This window comes from Rhamphochromis sp. 'chilingali' (genome assembly GCF_963969265.1).
Source record: "Rhamphochromis sp. 'chilingali' genome assembly, chromosome: 14".
NCBI classification, from domain to species: domain Eukaryota; kingdom Metazoa; phylum Chordata; class Actinopteri; order Cichliformes; family Cichlidae; genus Rhamphochromis; species Rhamphochromis sp. 'chilingali'.
Genome location: NC_137941.1, coordinates 6,642,378 through 6,661,780, shown reverse-complemented (window position 1 = coordinate 6,661,780; position 19,403 = coordinate 6,642,378). Strand labels below are relative to the sequence as shown.

The window sequence follows — 19,403 nt, the reverse complement described above, 5'->3', positions numbered from 1 at the left end:
TGTTATCATTGCTTTATCACTGTCCAGCTGTGAGCCACATGTGTATGTTTATCTGAGCAGCTCTATGATTCCACGACCTCACTGTAAACTCCGCCCATTTCCCCTCCCACTCGGTTTGTGATTGGAAAGCCGAGTCTCTGCTCATGTCTCTCCATGTGGAGAACTCCTCGGACGGGCCTCGCATGGCCTCCTGGGAAGTGGAGTCTAAGATGTACTAAACTCGCTGCACTCGCTGCCCTCTCAGGACTACAGTTCCCGTGGAAACACTGGAAGGGGCGGAGCTTCGGGAGCTCTTGAGATGAGATTCATTCACGTATTTTAGCGGAGGGTTTGACTGATCTGACAGCAGCTATGACTGAGGGAACGTGAGTTTTTGGCTTCTTTCATTTAACAACTATGAGATTTTAATTTCAGTGAGAATTTTACCTGAATAAATAGGACGATAATAATAAATAAATCATTCATAGTGCACGTTTTTGTCGTAACTCTAAGAAATGTTTAAGAAAACATTAGTGAAATGTACTTGTTAATGAGCTCAGGAATTATAAAGACTTTTTAGAAAGCTAAAATTTGGGGATGGGATGCGAGAGGTCGGAGCCAGGTCTTACCTGCTCATGAAACAGGTTGACAGTCAAGTGTTTAATAACCTTTGAGCATTTGAAAATGGGGTCTGTATGTAAAATTGCTCTAATTTATAAAAATGAAACAATATTTTGTTAAATCTCTTGAAATCAAGCTGGAAGTCTGCACTTCAGTCACATCTGTAAAAGGCAATCTACAGAAGTGTTTCCTTCTTCAAATACTCTTTCTGCCAGGCACCTGCGGAGGCGAGGGGGGCCGTATAAGACGGAGCCAGCCACAGACCTAAGCCGCTGGAGGCTGACCAATGTGGAGGGCCGGCAGACGTGGCGGTACCTGGAAGATCAGGAGACCGCAGACAGAGAGCAGAGCATGCTGGAGGCCCATTCACTCGGCTTGGACACGGTGGGCTCCTCTCAGTTGTTTCCCATCTTTTACAGCTTTTGAGTTGACTGTTTGGCTCTTACTGGAAACTGGATTTCTCAGAGCGACACAGTAAACTTGAGTATCTTTAAACTTTGTGGATGACCACGGTGGGTAGTAAGATCACTGATTCTCTCCACAGAGTAAGTTCGTGTCCGACTCTCCAGCCGCCCACACTGCTGTGGACGCCGCAGTGAAAGGCATGCACTTCTACAGTCAATTGCAGGCCGAGGACGGTCACTGGGCAGGAGACTATGGAGGGCCTCTCTTCCTGTTGCCAGGTGAGTCTAGTCATCCTCCTTATCCTGATGTCTGTAGTGACCGTGCAAAATAAAGTGAAGTTTCTCATTGCATCATTGGAGATGTTCCCTGTAAAGCACTGCCTTTACAGGGAACAGAGTCTTGTCTTCAACCTCCAGTTGTGAATGTAATGGTAGAAAAATAAAGGTGCAAATTCAGTACACATTAATGTATTTATGGCAGACTAACTGTGAAACCCAGGAAGGTTTGAACCCACCATTTATTTATTTGTGTGTGTGTGTGTGTGTGTGTGTGTGTGTGTGTGTGTGTGTGTGTGTGTGTGTGTGTGTGTGTGAGGCAACAGTTTTAACCTTTGCACCATCAGTGACGGTGATGCAGAATGAATCAGCAGGAGTACTGACAGGGACTAGAAAGAGAGAGCATCACTTGTATTGGTTTCTCTCCATTGACTCCCTCTTATATTCAGAATTTAGTTAAAAATCCTGCTCCTTACATACAAGGCCCTGAACAGTCAGGACCCATCTTATCTTAAAAACCTCATAGCTCTCAGACTGCAGGCTCACTTGTGGTTCCTGGGATGTTAAGAGTAGAATGGGAGGCAGAGCCTTCAGCTTTCAGGCCCCTCTTCTGTGGATTCAGGAGACAGACAGCCACTCTGCTTTTCAGATTTAAGATTAGGCTTAAACTTTCCTTTATGATAAAGCTTATGCTTCAGGCTGGATCAGCTAACCCTGAATCCATCCTTAGTTACGCTGCAATAGTCCCAAGCTGCTGGGGGATTCCTATATGCACTGAGTGTTTCTTCTTCACCTCTTTATGCACCACTATAACACTGAATCTTTAGCAATTATTAACGCTGGCTCTCTGTGCCATAGTTTGTCTTTTGTCCATCTCCCTCCTCGTTCACACAGATAACTGTCCCTCCCTGAGACTGGTTCTGCAGGTTACCTGTTCAAATGGAGTTTGTCCTTTGTTTTGATTGTTGGTGTTTTCTCTGTATTAGGGTCTTCAATTTAAAATATAAAACTGCTTGAGGTGGCTGTTGTTGTGAATTGATGCTATATAAATAAAACAGGGTGTGAGGGATTTCATGTCTCTGTTCGGGTGCTTCCACAGGTCTCCTGATCACCTGCCATGTCGCTAAGATCTCTCTGCCTGAGGCTTGGAAGAAGGAGATGGTGAGGTACCTGCGCTCAGTCCAGCTCCCTGATGGAGGCACGGGTCTGTAAGTCAACAGGGTTTTTTTTTTTAATATTCTTTTAATGTTCATATCACCATACCAACCTTATCACTCATGTGGAACCGATATCAGTAATAACTTGGATTCCAACCTGTTATTACATCAAAACTCTTACCAGATTTAAATAAGAACCAAATACAGAGACAAACAAACAAATAAGAAGCACTGAGACACAAAGACTAACACAAAACACGATGGCAGGAGAAGTAGAAAGACATCAAACACATTTAACAGCACATATAACAGAGAGGCAAGTTTAGTGCTGCTAAACTGCTCTAAAATGATCCCAGGACAGCACGTTTCCAAAGTCAACTTCTCAAGCGCTGATCACAGCAGCAGTGAGCATGTGTGTGTCACTTCTGCAGACATGTTGAAGACAAGTCCACCGTCTTTGGCACAGCGCTGAGTTACACCTCACTTCGGATCCTGGGAGTGGATCCCGATGATCCAGACATGGTTCGTGCCAGGAACAACCTGCACAGCAAAGGTCTGTCATGTTCAGTGTGCGTTTTTCTCCATGGTGTCATGTTTTCAGCTGCAGTGTACCATAGCGCTCTGTGTTTATCTGGTACAGGTGGAGCAGTTGGGATTCCCTCGTGGGGTAAATTCTGGTTGGCCATTTTGAACGTCTACAGCTGGGAGGGAATGAACACGCTCCTGCCTGAGATGTGGTGAGTGGGAGATGATTTCCAGACTCGTGTGCAGCTCTGTGGCCTCTCACAGGTGTGTTACATGAAACAAGAGTTTAACCCTCTGCGGCGTTGTTGGTCATGACTCTGACCCTAAGTAGAATGGAAGTCAGACTGATCATTTTCCCTCAAATATAAATGTTCCAGGATTCCTGACGTGTTTCTGTCTCTTCCAGGCTCTTCCCCACCTGGATGCCGGCCCACCCCTCCACCCTGTGGTGTCACTGTCGGCAGGTCTACCTCCCGATGAGTTACTGTTATGCCGTCAGACTGGCCGCAGACGAAGATCCCCTGGTTCTCAGCCTCAGACAGGTGTGGAGTCCACCGTGTTCCACATGGGGGCGCCATGCTCCAACACAGTACGGCCAAACGTATTCAGTGTTGTGCTTTGCATCCCAGCTGTGGCTTACCTGGTGATGTCATGTGGACATGACATCCTCTTAAAGTTTAGCACAAAAACATTCCTGCTGTTACTGTAATTAAACCTGATCCTCTTTGCCATTAATGATAATTAAAATAATGATAATATTAGTAAATATATCAGCGTTAGTAAAAATAGAGAATGACTGTGAGCATCTGTGGAGTTACCTGCTGTACAGGTAGGCCTGTGTTTTAAAAGGTTTTCTAGGTTGATTCAATTAATCCTCAGACAGTCAGAAATATTATAATTCTGATCATTTATCAGTACTGATACATATGAGACTTCATCAGAATTGTGAACATCACAGCAGATGCCTTTGTGTGAAAGTAACTGAGAATAAAACAGAAAAACATGAAGGAGATTTTTCTGGCCTGGCTTTTTATAGCAGATAACCTTAAAAAATATTCTGCAATATTCTGTAATTTTGCATAATTTTAAAAAGTTTTAATTTCTTCAGTATTGAACAGCAGAAATTAGGCTTTCTTGTCCGAGGTCCTTTAAGTGAAAAAAAGAAAAAGACAGTGCTGTAAACAACGGTAGACTGTTGGGTAATAAGCGAATGAATAATGCAGAAAACAGAGATTTGAGACGGAAAACTGTTCTTGAAGTAAAGAGAGAGAGAGAGAGAGAGAGAGAGAGAGAGAGAGAGAGAGAGAGCGAGCTGTGCAGGAAGTGTGATTTTTTTATTGTGGTGGAAGCAAACCAGCAAAACTCAGAGGGAATTCATGACGATGTTTATCAAATGTGAAGCGCAGTTTGATGCTTCTTTTGCTGCTGGCTCGGTGAATTTTGGTTGGAGAGAGACTAAACCTGCAGCTCAGAATCAGCGCAAAAAGACATAAAAACAGAGCAGACCAGACGCATCAGAATCGCTGAGCTCCGACGGCGTGTCCGTCTACGGGCCGTCGGGTGAGAAAGCCGAGAAAGACAAAGCTGATTCTGATGCGTCGGGTCCGCTCCGTGTTTACGTCTTTGTGTGGAATCCGTGTACCTGCTCTCATTTGCTGTTTGGTGGTTGTTGAAATAGTTTTGTGAGCTTTAATCTGAGAATTTGGCGTTTCTGGCAAAACACAGTTATATTTAAAAGTCAATTCAGGATTTAATGAGTCGATATCGCTTTATTCAAGCTACTCACCTCCCTCTTCCACCTGCACTTTCAACTGGACCACGGCCGATCAGAGAGGTCCCGCCCCTGACTGTCTCTGATTGGTTTAGTCCACGATAGGGGCATAACGTGTGTCTGTTGTTGACCACACGAGATTTTTTTTTGTTACCCAAACAGTTGGTCGCACTGGTGTGACCAAAGATTTATTTATTTATTTATTTTTAGTCGCATCACTGAAAAATTTGGTTGCATTTGCGACCAAATTGGTCGCACTCTAGAGCCCTGCCTCTCAGTCCTTCTTTCCTTTTCTTATTTTAGTTTCGCTCTCGCTTTTTATGTTTGTTTTCTTCCTTTTTTTTTTTTATATCTACCTGTCTGTCTGTCTCTTCCTTGTTCTTATTTTTTAGGCTGAGGTTGGAGTCTAGGAGAATTATGTGAATAGAGTGTGTTCCTGTGCCTGTGTTTTGCCTTTAATTGTTCTCTTCCTCTGTAGTCTGTATGTATATCAATAACATGGGCCTTGTTCTTTGTGCTATAGGAGCTTTACGTGCAGGACTATGCTTTTATAAACTGGCCGGCGCAGAGGAACAACGTGGCAGCATGTGACATGTACACACCTCACAGCACACTCCTCACAGTCGCTTACAGTAAGTCTGACCTGTGAATACCTGCCTCCAGAGCTGCACATTTAAAACAGTTGGGTTGTAATGACTGCTAAGAAAAAATGGACTAACAGATGTTTTGCACAACAGCAAAGCTTTCAGCAGCAGATATGAAGGAAAGAGAAACTGCTGAGTCTGTGTTTCCACAGGCTCCGCTAATTTAGAGACTTATTCCTCATGGAGAACGAAAACAAGACAGAACATCTTCAACCGGTCTTTTACTCGCTAATGAGGGACGGCTTGGTCAGAACCAGGCTGTGGAGCTAAACGCTCCTCACCTGTCTCCAAACCAAGTCCTTCAAAGAGCAGCTCTCCTCACAGCTATTTATTGACAAACTGTTACAATACACATCACAACACAAGCACCTCCCACCGTAAAACCCCCCAATGGTTCTAAAAGACAAGGCACTATATGTATGTGTGTGCACGTGTATGCATGTCTTTGCATGTGCAAGAACGTGTGTGTGTGTCATGGGGGTGCGTTTGTGTGTCCTCCTGCTCACCAAAACGATCATAAAAGCAGGAAGCTTACAACACAAGAAACAGATCTTTCAGATAAGATGTGCCTAATAAAACCCACGTCAGCCTCCCCCAGCACCAAATTGGCTGGAGAAGTGGTCAGAGACAAAGGAATGTCTTTGATCACACAGTTTAAAACAATGTAGAGATGGTAAGAATAAAAATTACAACATTTAACAATTTACTTTAATAGAAAAGTTTTGTCTGGAGGGTGTTTTACACAGTGAGGATGGTAATAAGTGTTTTCAGTGGGTATTCCCCTCCACTCTCTTCTCTAACCCTGTGACTTTGTTCCTTTTGGCCTGCAGTGGTGTTAAATGTATACGAAGCCCACCACAGTACCACGCTGAGAGGAAAAGCAGTCAAAGAGCTGTATGATCACATCGAGGCCGACGATCGCTACACGAAATGCATCAGCATTGGCCCGGTAACTAATACACAGATACTCGAAGCAAAGAACACAGATTTGTGGAGTTTGAGTTTCTAGGTGCAAAATTTATTTAAATCATCTTATTTAGGCAAGGCAAGTTTATTTATATAGCACAATTCAACAACAAGGTGATTCAAAGTGCTTTACAGAGACATTAAAAACAAAAACAAATAAAAAGCATGATTTAAAATTGTTAAAAAACAAACAAACAAAAAAACAGTATATAAAATCAGAACAGTAGATAAAATCAGTACCGTAGTTAAAATGTAAGTTTGGAAATTTAAGCTTAAAAGTGTGGATTTGGTGCTTTATTCAAATGCAGCGGAGAACAGGTGAGTCTTCAACCTGGATTTAAATAAACTGAGTGTTTCAGCTGATCTGAGGCTTTCTGGGAGTTTGTCCCAGATATAAGGAGCATAAAAGCTGAATGCAGCTTCTCCGTGTCTGGTTCTTCTGACTCTGGGAACTGATAAAAGACCGGATCCAGATGACCTGAGGGATCTGGAAGGTTCATACTGGGTCAGGAGGACACTGATGTATTTTGGTCCTAAACCATTCAGAGGTTTATAGACCAGCATCAGAACTTTAAAGTCTATCCTCTGACGGACAGGCAGCCAGTGTAAGGACCTCAGAGCTGGACTGATGTGGTCCACTTTTTTGGTCTTAGTGAGGACTCGAGCAGTTCTGAATGAGCTGTAGATGTCTGACTTATTTTTTTAGGTAGACCTGTAAAGATGCTGTTACAGTAATCAAGCCTACTAAAGATGAATGCATGGACTAGTTTTTCCAGGTCCTGTTGAGACATCAGATCTTTTATCCTTGAAATATTCTTGAGGTAATAGTAAGCTGACTTTGTTATTGTCTTAATGTGTTTTTCTAAGTTTAGGTCTGCATCCATCACTACACCCAAATTTCTCTCCTGGTTTCTGATTTTTAGGTGTATAGATTGAAGTTCTCTGGTGACCTGTAATCGTTTTTCTTTGGCGCCAAAGACTATTACTTAAGTTTTGTTTTTGTTTAGCTGGAGAAAATTGTTACACAACCAGTCATTAATTTCCTCAATGCATTTACCAAGAGCCTGTACAGGGCCTTGGTCTCCTGGTAACATTGTGATATATATTTGTATGTCATCTGCATAGCTATGATAGTTTATTTTGTTGTTCTTTATAATCTGTGCCAGTGGGAGCATGTAAATGTTAAACAGAAGGGGTCCCAAGATGGAACCTTGGGGAACTCCACATGTGATACTTGTCTGCTCAGATGTGAAGTTACCTATTGATACAAAGTATTTCCTGTTTTCTAAGTATGTTTTGAACCAACAGTGTAAAATAAAAAGAGCAACGTGCAGTTAGATATCTGCTGATGGTTCTCCTCAGATCTCCAAGACTATCAACATGCTGGTTCGCTGGTATGTCGATGGTCCCTCCTCTGCAGCCTTTCAGGAGCACGTGTCCAGGATCCCGGACTACCTCTGGTCAGTCAGCCGATCTTGAACAGTTCAGTAATAAAACAAACCAAACTCCAGCTTCAAGAACAACTTCAACTATGCAACATACAGAAAAAAATCATTTACAAAAGGTGTAAAACTGATAAACTTACTGTAAGTTCTCTGTGTACCAGGTTGGGACTGGATGGAATGAAAATGCAGGTGAGAATTTGTTCTGTCTTTGTTTTACCTCTTTAACATTTGAAGGTGTGTTTCTGAGGATCTCTGCACCTCCAGCTTGCAAAAGAAGAAAGAAGAAACTCTTTACTGAGCCTTTATTAAATCCATATTATTCTCACAGCAGAAAGATGTCATTAAGTGTGAGATATAGAGGAGAATGGTGCATCACCGATGTAGAAAGAAGAATCCATAGAATCAGTTTTGCCGACAGCTAAAGTTCAGGTGGTGCATTAATCCAAAGAATAGCCCAAAATCTACTTGAATACATAAATTTATTGCCTTCTAAACACATTGTTTTAGTTTACTTGTTTGTTTCTTGCTTTGGGATTAATCCAATCTCTTTTCTGACACAGGGGACGAATGGATCTCAGCTCTGGGACACCTGCTTTGCTGTGCAGGCTTACCTCGAGGTAAGACAAAGATGACCTCTAATGCTTACAGTAATTTCAACCAAAGCACATTCATGCTCATATGTAAAACCCCTCCAACAGCCCTCCATCTGTATTTGACAAGACTGCTTAAAGAAGTTCTGCCATTAATTAATGCTTCAATCTTAAATATGAGCAGCCTATCTCTAATAATTAGCTCTGTTCCACAGGCCTTCAAGCTGGCAGTAGTTAAATCATTACTTAATCATCCATCCCTTGACTGAGCTGTCTTCGCTAATTATAGGCCAATCTCCAACCTTAATTTCATATGGAATTCAAATCCTTGAATTGTCAAACAGCTAACAGATCATCTGCAGAGGAATGGCTTATTTGAAGTTTCACTCAGGTTTCAGAGCTCATCACAGCACAGAAACAGCTTTAGTGAAGGTTACAAATGATCTTCTTATGGCCTCTGACAGTGGACTCATCTCTGTTCTTGTCCTGTTAGACCTCAGTGCAGCATTCGATACTGTTGACCATAATATCCTATTATAGCGATTAGAACATACTGTAGGTATTACAGGTACTGCACTGCAGTGGTTTTTATCATATCTAACTACTAGACTCCAATTTGTTAATGTAAATGGAGAGTCCTCTTCACACACTAAGGTTAGTTATGGAGTTCCACAGGGTTCAGTGCTAGGACCAATTCTGTTTACATTATACATGCTTCCCTTAGGCAGCATCATTAGAAGGCACAGCATACATTTTCACTGCTATGCAGATGACACCCAGCTCTATCTATCCATGAAAACAGAAAACAGACAGCAATGTCTTAAAGATATAACCTGGATGACCTGGATAACTTTTTGCTTCTAAATTTAGGTAAAATGCACGTTATTGTACTCAGACACAGCTGTGTACCCAGAATTGGGCCCTGAGAAACTCCACATATGAAATCAGTGAGTAAAATTTGATGAGAGTCGAACTAGTCAAACACTGAGCCAACACATAGTCCTAAACGGGACGTCACAATCAACTTTGTCAATAAATATTATCTGGTAACAGAAATGTTACCTGTGTAATTTAGTCCGAGATCAAGACGACCTTGACGAGCTGTTTTAGTGCTGTGTTTGACATAAAAACACATCAGGAAAACTACTTTTGTGTGTTGCAGTTTTGTTTTGTTTTTTTCAGGCAGGAGCTCAGGACGACCCAAAACTAGCTGAATGCCTTCGAGACGCCCATCAGTTTCTCACTATCACACAGGTACAGCAAGGAGATGCACTTTATCCACCGAATGGCTTTGATAATGAAAACAAATTTTTTTTGTGTTCTTTGCATATTTATGTGGTGTCTGAATAATCTGAAAAACTAGCTTCTGATTGGGATAATTCACCTAAACATTAAAGTTGGAAACCAGAAAGTAGTACACATTGTTTTAGTAGTATATTTTAGTTTTTCTTCCAGAAATCAAAGAATCCTGAATTATAATCTATGGGTGAATTCCCTAACAGCAATGATGATGATAGAAGTAATACCTTTTAGTGAAAAATGTTTTTTTAAAACTTTATTTGGAGAAACGTTTGCAGATACTTAAGTGATTTTAATCCGATTTGACTGGTGATTTAAACATGCAGTTTCTGTGTCCTGATGACCATTGAAATGTAATTGTATGTTTTAAGATAACGGGCCAAATACATGCTGCATGAGCTTCTAAGATGGCCCCAAGTTTCAAGACTTCATCATTTTATTTTGACACTTTAAAAAATGTTTATTTTAAATGGCTGACCAGTTTTTCGCTCTTACAGATCCCGGAGAATCCTCCTCAATATCAGAAGTACTACAGACAGATGAATAAGGTACAGATATTATCACCCTGCAGTCGCTTTTAACCAGTTTATTTATCATTGTTAAATAAATCACTCGAATGTGCTTTGACGAAACATAAACCGTCTTAAATTTAGCTTATGTGTATAAGTAAAGCATGCACTGCATTTCTTTCAGGGAGGTTTCCCCTTCAGTACCCGTGACTGTGGTTGGATTGTGGCCGACTGCACTGCAGAAGGCCTGAAGTCACTGATGCTGCTGCAGGAGCTCCGCCCCTCCATCAGGCAGCCCGTCCCCTCTGAGCGTCTGTGTGATGCCGTCAACGTGGTGAGTACAAAAAAGGAGGACTTAGTCAGTAAGCCTTTTTTTTTTTTTTTTTTTTTTGTTTACAGTTCATACTCTCCACATCCTGTTTGTGTTTTATGCCCCACACATCCCAGAGATCTGCAGGTCTGCTGCAGCAGGCTTCTGCTCGTATTTTAAATGAACCAAATAAATACTCAGCTCTTAAACTTGACTGTAATTTCTAATTGATTTTCTAGGTTTAACACTCTAATATTACCTTATGTTGCACATTTGACCTCTAATGCCTATCGTATTTTATGTACAGCACTAACTGAAATAAACGTTGTTGAAATAAATGTGGAGTGTTGAGAAAAATTGAGAATATCTAAGGCTTCCTGTGAAATCTTGCTGCCATTTCATTTTAAACGCAATTGGAGTGCAAACTGAACTGAAGACCCCGCCCCTCGTCATCCTCTTCTTCATCTTTTCACCATGTTTCTGTTTTTGTAGCTGCTGAGCATGAAAAACACAGATGGTGGATTTGCCACATATGAAACTAAGAGAGGAGGGAGACTCCTGGAGCTGCTCAACCCCTCTGAGGTTTTCGGTGAGTGTGTTGCCAACATCTTACTGAAAAAAATGTCTCTGTCTAAAAGAAACTTTGATTTCAAAGAGTCATATGAGGAGGAGTTCCCGGCAGTTGCTGGGAATGTCTGAGTCCCTTAAACTGTAAATATGTAGATATGAAAAAGGGAGGCAATAAATATAAACATGACATTTGGAGAGTGGAAACCTTTGTTTCCATTGCGTACTGAAAATGTGGCAATGACCTTTCCAGTAGCAAAGGGCAGAAAGTCAAAGACTGCCTTATTTTCCATTGAAAATGAGGATGCAGAACATGTTGTGAAATGTTTGTTTTTCACTGTTACTTTGTGCCTTGTCTGTCTTTTTCTTTTATCTCTTACGTTCATACACAAACAGGCGACATCATGATTGATTACACATATGTGGAGTGCACCTCAGCAGTTATGCAGGCTCTGAGGCATTTCCAGAAGGTCTACCCTGATCACCGTGCCGAAGAGATAAGGTATAAACACGTTGTTTAGAGGTATGCTATCTCCTAAAACTGTTTTCACACATGCACTGCAATCCTGAACCCTTGTGTACATGACTCGACAGACGGGTAGGTGACAGCAAAGGCTGGACATTAGCTACACTTACTGCCATCTTTTCTGCTCCCTCTCATAAACCCATTGGAGCAAATGTGTCCACAGTGTGAGATTCTTCTGTAATTGTCCAAAGTATTAGCAGGGCTTAAACTAAAGCTGACCTAATAAAATGAGTATAAAACCAAACTGTCTTTTTCTGAAAATATCTTGAGCATATGTGTTTTCTCAGTTGTCGCTTAAGTTCAGGAGGATCCTCTGAGTTTGCTGTGTCTTCTTCAGGTCGACTCTGAGAGAGGGGCTGGAGTACTGCAGGAAAGTTCAGAGACCTGATGGATCTTGGGAAGGGTGAGGCCAAAATTAGAGATTTATTACTGGATCTCCTTGGTAGATTTTATATATGAGAGCACCCAAATCCAGAACATTAGAGACAAATTTGTAAAAAACACAAACAAAAAAACGAAATAATAACATAGACATGAAGTTTGTCAGGTTTAGTAAAATCAGCTAAGCTCAAGTCATTTATGTGGTTCTTCAAAACCACAAAGGAATTAGATCACCTGAGATTTATTTATTCGGTGTAACCGTGCATTGAACTGAGAAATTACACTTTGGAAGAGAAAAAGTTTCAGTGCTATTGTTACAGAAAAAATTAAAAACACATCAAGTAATGACCAAGTACACTGAAAGACAACAATTTTATTTAAACAGCGCCAAATCACAACAACACCTCAAGGTGCTTTATATTGTAAGGTAGACCCTGCAATAATACATACAGAGAAAAACCCTACAATCGTATGAGCCCCTATGAGAAAGCACTTTGGCGACAGTAGGAAGGAAGAACTCCCTTTTAACAGGAAGAAACCTCTGGCAGAACCAGGCTTAAGGAGGGGCGTGCATCTACAGTGACCAGTTGAGGTGAGAGAAGGAAGACAGGATAAAAGACATGCTGTGGAAAAGAGCCAGAGATTAATAGCAAGTATGATTCAATGTAGAGAGGTCTACTAACACATATTGAGTAAGGCAACTGAAGAAGAAACATTCATTGCATCATGGGAATCCCCCAGCAGCCTACACCTATTGCAGCATAACCAACGGAGGATTCAGGGTCACCTGATCCAGCCCTAACTATATGATTTAGCAAAAAAGGAAACCTTTAAGCCTAATCTTAGAAGTAGAGATGGTGCATGTCTCCCGAATCCAAAATGGAAGCTGGTTCCATAGAAAAGGGGCCTAAAATGTTACTAATGTAACTCTTTATTCTCCTGGACAGACGGATGCCACAGACTTTCCTAATATTCCTAAGACAAGATGATGAACAACTAACATGAATCAGTAGCATGCAGGTGCAAGTGCATTAAAGTGCATTTGTAAAAAATGCAGCAGGCTAATCCTTATTGAAATGTGAAAGAAAAACTATTACACCAACTTTCAAAGCTGATCAGGTGACAGAACGGTGCAGCTAATGCTTGTGAACAACAGGTGAAACCGATGAGTAGAACATGAAGTTAAAACAGACAAAGGCAGGAAGTAAAATGATATAAAGGTGTGCAAGGAAAGCCCCAACTATACTGTGAAGATGACTTTTACATTCCTGTCTCATTGCTTAGTTCCTGGGGAGTCTGCTTCACGTATGGGATGTGGTTTGGCCTGGAAGCTTTTGCTTGCATGGGTCACGTGTACGAGAATGGGTAAGATGTAATCACTGACTTTTATACACATTCTCCTACGTTTAAACCGCCCATTGTTCTCCAAAACTTGCTGAACAGCAATGACCTTCTGTGACCTCTAGCCTACATATTTCTTTTTGTATCACATTCTTTGTGAGCAGACATGTGTGCGAAGAGGTGCAGAAAGCCTGTCAGTTCCTGCTGGACCGGCAGATGCCAGAGGGAGGGTGGGGGGAGGACTTTGAGTCATGTGAGCAGCGTCGCTACATCCAGAGTGGCTCCGCTCAGATACACAACACCTGCTGGGCTCTGTTAGGGCTGATGGCTGTCAGGTAACAAAGAGCAACTCACCTTTGGGCTACTGACCAATCAGAAAGAGTCAGAATAAAGATGTGATGTGAGCCTTGTGTTAATCGGGTTGTTTAGTTTATGTAATGCATGTTGTGTGTCTGCATAACCAGGCATCCTGACAGGAAGTCCATTGAGAGGGGAGTACAGATGCTGATTGACAAGCAGTTGCCCAACGGAGACTGGCCACAGGTGACTCTCTGCCTTTAAAGGGACAGCGCACCCTAAAAATCAAACACAAATGTCTTCACTCTGTAAAGAGACTTAGCTGCTTAGTTTTTCAAAAGCATTGTTTTAGTGCTATTGGCCCAACACAGCGAGTGCCATCTATATGACGACGTTACTACAGCAGATATTTCCAAAACTGGACATGTGTCCCTTTAATCCCTGCATTGATGACCATGTGAAATACAACAGGATTGTTAATGTGTTGTTTTTCTTCTTCCTTTTCAGGAGAATATTGCAGGTGTGTTCAATAAAAGCTGTGCCATCAGCTACACCTCATACAGAAACGTCTTCCCGATCTGGACCCTCGGCCGCTTCTCACGACTTTATCCCACCAGTGGGCTGGCCGGGAAGGTCAAGCTCTGAACAGACTGCATGCCAAAAACATCAATGTCTCCAACAAAAAATAGAAAAACAACATTTACTGGAACACATAATCTCTGTTTTTAAGTCACACCTGAAATGACTCAATGAACATGCACCATTGATGTGTTTCAGCTGCGAACACGTTTCATTCTTTGAATTACTTCCTGTCCACACAGCCAGAGCTCCTCCTTAAAATCATTTCTCAGTCTGATCTTAAACATTCATGTACACAAAACAGACTCCTGTCGATGTCGCCTTACATCCCCTTTTACTTGTAGTTTACTCTTTATTTGATCTTAATAATTAAAAAAGAAATACAGAGTTTGGCTTTGTCATCTCTTCCTGAAGTACACAAAACATATTGGCAGACGAGGGTGATGAGGAAGAAACAGTAGAGGAAAGACTCACAGAGATTTTTCATTAACAGGTTCTATGCAGTCAGGAGGGTTTCATGATCCCAGCAAAACTCAGTAACACAAAGCACTGCCACCATCACATCTCATGATGTTTTAACATTTATTTACGCTCACAGTCAACTGTTTTCTGCAACAATGCCTGCATCCCCTACTGCAGCACATAGCCGAGGTTATTGATACCAATCCTACCATTATGTTTTCTAGGCTGAAGTCCAGCAGCTTGTGTGGTAAAGAGTTAATTTATTAGAAGAACTGTGTGTCAAGTGTACAAAAAAAAAAAGCCTTGTGTTGTGGCTTGGTGGCTTAGTGGGAGTGTCACTTTTGGGGGAAAAAAAGTGCACTTGGAAACAAACATAACAAAGCTTCACAACTGGTTAATCCAGTGTGATCCATCTTGATATTTGTTCAGAGTCGGAGGCGTGACAACATGCTAAGAAAGCAGGTTTCACTGCATCTTCTTCAACTCTGTAAAAATATAATATCAGTGCCAAACGAGGTTTCAGGTTAACCTTTGTTTGTTACCTGAAAGGACGGACCAAGTATATTTGGAGGTATTTATAACAATGGGCAAAATCCTCTAAAAGCCAAGTTGGTGAATTCAAAAATAATTTTTGTGTAATAATTAATCAGCTGAAAAAAGCCAAAGATAAAAACCCACTCTGATGATGGTTATCAACTTTATATATCAAGTTTCTGCCTCAGGATCTGTGCACGCTTCTTGGTGTATGCTCTGTGTTCCATTAGAGGTATTTAACACCTGTACTGATGTATTTTCTGATGATCTGAGTAGGTGGTGATTTCATACCTGCTGATCTCTAATCTGGAAACTAACCTGAAGCCCAAACCAGGTAACAGGAATTCAGCTTATCCAGGAAACGTCAGGGTAACCCCGGGCTTTATGTACAGAGGTGGTTCACTTCTTACCAGGCTCCTGAATCAATTCTCCTAAAATAGCATTACTGTTTCTGAAAGATGCTTCAGACCTCTGCGAGGAGATTAGGAGCGTCAAGTGTGTGTTTCTCTGATGGGCATAAAATATAAGATTTTTCGCTAAAATTTGAATCATTTTAGCATTTATATACAATCCTGAAACTGGACATCCAATCTGTGCCAACCTCCAACCTCTAATTTGCATGCTTGAATTCTGAAGTTTAAACATAATGTTTACTGTCAAACCCTTAAACAGCACCAAGTCTGCAGCTGAGAGAACATCCGGCTCCATTTTATCACCTCAGTGGTAAAATAATTAACTGGAATTAAAATGTTTATTTTAATGTGCAAATAATGAGATGAATAGTTTGCTTTACTCACCTGAGAATATTTAGCATTTCACTGTCATATTTTTATGGTCTTTCTACATTTTTAATTACCATTTCATCATCGTCATCTGACAATGTGTCTGACTGGAGATGGTGACACGCATAGGGATCATAATCATATGATCATGTCAACACATGGGAAAAACCTAAATTAACTTAGTGAGGTGATAACCACTTTAATTCCAACTGCCAATGTTAGGATTGAACTTATGAATGCAACACCTTTAAAACAGTATTGACTTGAGTATGTAGCCCTGCAAACGAAACAAACAACTATTATAAAAGATAAATTATAAAAAAACTTTCTCTGAAGTTCCTGTTTCTAAGGCTGTACAGATATGATATAACATATATAATCACACCTGTTTTGCATGAGAAAAATGCAGGAACAAACAGCCCTGTCAATCACACTGTTCACTCACAAAGTACTTAAGCATCAAATCGAAGTGCATTTGTGTGTTACTCTGACCCGTGTGCTCTTACATCAACATGTAATTCTGGTTTTGTCAGTATGTGCATGGTCAGTTGCAGACTATAACATTATATTTGACCTTTAAATAGGCGTTCAGCATACTTCAGGTTGAGGTGTGGCTTTACATATAAAAAGTGGCAGGTGACAGGTGAGTCAGTGGATCAAATTGCCAGCACGCAGTAAGTTCAACACTTAATCTCTGCTGATGATCGTAAATGTGTATGTTCAGATATAGTATGAATGTGTTGTGTTTTATTTTCTAAACAGGTTTCACTGAACTTACAGTGTGTGAGGTTTAAAGTTTGGAAATGGCTGATAAGGGAAAAGGTAAATATCACAGCTCCCATCATTTGTCTTTTTTTTTTAATATTTCCTATATACCCCCAGAAAAGTCAGTCTATCTACCTCAAATTATAGGAGGACCATCTTCAAGGGGGCAAGGAAAAGGCTGTGGTGGACAAGGTGGTGGCAGTGACTTTAGCTGCAGTACTGGCCTTGGCGGAAAAGGTGGTGACAGCAGCCATGAGTTTGGCTGCACTATTAGCCTTGCCGATTGTGGATTTGGCAGAGAAGGTGTTGGTAGCGGTGGACAAGGTGTTGGCAGCGGTGGACAAGGTGTTGGCAGTGGTGGAAATAAAAAGAAATGTGAGCATGAGTATAAGCGCACACACAAGCACATCAGATGCCACAAGAAGGGAAGGATGGTTACGGGGTGAGACTGAATATTACTAATGTGCAGATTTGATCCAAAACAGGAAATATTCAGTATTCAGGTGCAAGTGAAGTGTGACATGTTTGTATAATACATCCTGAAAAAGATCACTGAAATACTGTTATTCATAAGATGTTTTCAAAAGGTTATTCAGCAGGTAGCAGGACAGCAAATGCACACTTTAAGCCAATTTTAAGGATATTTTGAGGTCAAAGGTGAAAAATAAACCCCTCATCCTAACCACTGAGCCAAAAAGAGTTAAAAAACTGAATTTAGAATCAGTGTGAGGAATTCACCAGGTATCATCTGTCTCTTCTCCAGGACTTCAGCAGCTCCTGCAGCAGTGACTCTGACTAGATGAACATTTCTGGAGGGACCTGCATGGAAACATTAGTATCTAATCCTTTACTTAAAAATCGTTTGACAAATATAAGAAAAAATAAGTTAAATATAAATAATGTGTAAAACAGAAGGCTGATTCACATATTTAAAAAAGCTGCGCCTTAAAGCAAAGCCTGCTTCAGTGTCACTTTTGCTTTTAATTGGAACATAATTTTAAAAAAATAACTATATGTTTTAGAACTAAAGTCACCATAAAGACACCTGGAAAGTGTTTACTGAGATCATTTGTCAGAAGCAGGTATATTTTTGAAAATGTGCCAATAAAATTCTGAAATAATAAATATGTAAACTGATTAATCTTCTCTGGTCTGTGTCATTTTTTTGTGCCAAAGTCCTTCTACAGAGCCAAACTTTTTTTGGCCATGAAAAGAATACAGGTTTGAGACAGTTTTACATCAGCGCACCAGGAAACTATCTCTATGTTTTACATATAGTCTATGCAACAACACTGGACATAGCAATAATAACACATCACAAACACAAAGACCATGATTTATTAGTAGTGACACGGTAATTATTTGTTAAGTATTTTATGAAATCTGTGTGTATCGATGTGTCCATGCTATTTTTTAGTTTTATGGACATAAACCTGTTTACACAGTCACCAGTGTGGACTTTGCACCGTTATAGAGAAAAAAATACACAGGAAGTTGATGAGTAGTTTATAGTAATTACACTGTGGTGTGGCTTTCTTATGTTTTTATATTTTTGTATACATTGTCTATTTATCCATTCGCTTCCGCTTATCCTTTTTGAGGGTCGCGGAGCGGGTGGAGGCTGTCAGCTGTGGTACGGCGAAAGGCAGGGTATTTTGACCTGTTTAAAATCATTCAAATAAACTTTTTGTCTTATTCACAGTGAATCTTTCCTTTTAGTTAAACTATTCTCTCATATTAACAGGTAACGGGTGAGCAGAGCCATCATTGATGGTGATACAGAAGCCTGTAGCAGGAATACTGACGGGGGCTCCTGAATACTCAGTACCCATCTTATCTTAAAAACCTCATAGTACTGTATCATTCCATTAGAGCACTTCACCCTCAGACTATGGGCTTACTTGTGTGTAACTCATGACTCTAATAAGACAACCTAAAAGTATCGACTAGGTGCCAGGTTTGAGAGGATTAGAATCCGGTTGTTCAGTGATGACACGACGAATCCTACTTCCGGGCCTAAAGTATTCTGCGTTTAATATGGCTTTTGTGTACCACAAGAGGCCGCCATGTTCTAACACAGTACGACCAAACATATTCAGTGCTGTACTTTGCATCCCAGCTGTGGCTTACCTCACCTGGCTGTATGTGGACATGACATCATCTTAAAGTTCAGTAAAAAACCACTCACAGACAGTGAACCTCCTGTTGTTACTGTATTTAAACCTGATCATCTTTGCTCTTAATGACGATTTAACTAATAATGATAATGTTAGTAAATATATCAGCATTAGTAAAAATACAGAATAATTGTGATCAGGAGTTACTGCTGTACAGGTAGGCCTGTGTTTTAAAAGGTTTTCCAGGTTAACGACTGGTTTCCAGTTTATTCAACAGAGTCATCAGTGGTTAGAATGAGACTAAAGTTAAATTATACAAAATTCCTTCCCTATTCCTAACTTCCATAAATACTCAGCTCTTAAACTGGACTATAATTTTGAATAGTTTCTTACGTCGCTCTTTTTTGGTCAGAGGGCCCGGTGGCGCCAGTGTCCGGCAGCCTCGCCTCTGTCAGTGCGCCCCAGGGCAGCTGTGGCTACAATGTAGCTTGCCATCGCCAGTGTGTGAATGTGTGTGTGAATGGGTGAATGACTGAATGTAGTGTAAAGCGCTTTG

General features: G+C 40.8%; 1 protein-coding gene across 2 annotated transcripts; it reads left to right on the top strand.

The window, feature by feature from the left end:
* Positions 1–239: 239 nt before the first annotated feature.
* Positions 240–17,871, top strand: lss (lanosterol synthase (2,3-oxidosqualene-lanosterol cyclase)). 2 transcript variants are annotated; one of them, XM_080902328.1, is made up of 25 exons: positions 240–365; positions 816–984; positions 1,145–1,283; positions 2,380–2,488; positions 2,869–2,990; positions 3,078–3,174; positions 3,369–3,504; positions 5,257–5,365; positions 6,208–6,326; positions 7,706–7,803; positions 7,950–7,977; positions 8,349–8,405; positions 9,561–9,632; positions 10,175–10,225; positions 10,371–10,520; positions 10,989–11,085; positions 11,460–11,565; positions 11,927–11,992; positions 13,255–13,335; positions 13,476–13,646; positions 13,776–13,854; positions 14,116–16,608; positions 16,728–16,787; positions 16,878–17,105; positions 17,494–17,871. In XM_080902328.1, the coding sequence occupies exons 1-22, from the start codon at positions 352–354 to the stop codon at positions 14,251–14,253; spliced, it is 2,208 nt and encodes a 735-aa protein (XP_080758454.1). In that variant the 5' UTR covers positions 240–351; the 3' UTR covers positions 14,254–16,608; positions 16,728–16,787; positions 16,878–17,105; positions 17,494–17,871. The 2 variants fall into 2 exon arrangements, with proteins under 2 accessions (XP_080758454.1, XP_080758453.1); XM_080902327.1 differs by having other exon boundaries at positions 14,116–16,639.
* The last annotated feature ends 1,532 nt before the right edge of the window (positions 17,872–19,403 follow it).

Coding starts and splice junctions, on each gene's coding strand:
- lss (XM_080902328.1), top strand. Junction 13,336..13,475: donor GGTCACGTGTACGAGAATGG/GTAAGATGTAAT, acceptor CTTTGTGAGCAG/ACATGTGTGCGAAGAGGTGC. Junction 13,647..13,775: donor TTAGGGCTGATGGCTGTCAG/GTAACAAAGAGC, acceptor CTGCATAACCAG/GCATCCTGACAGGAAGTCCA.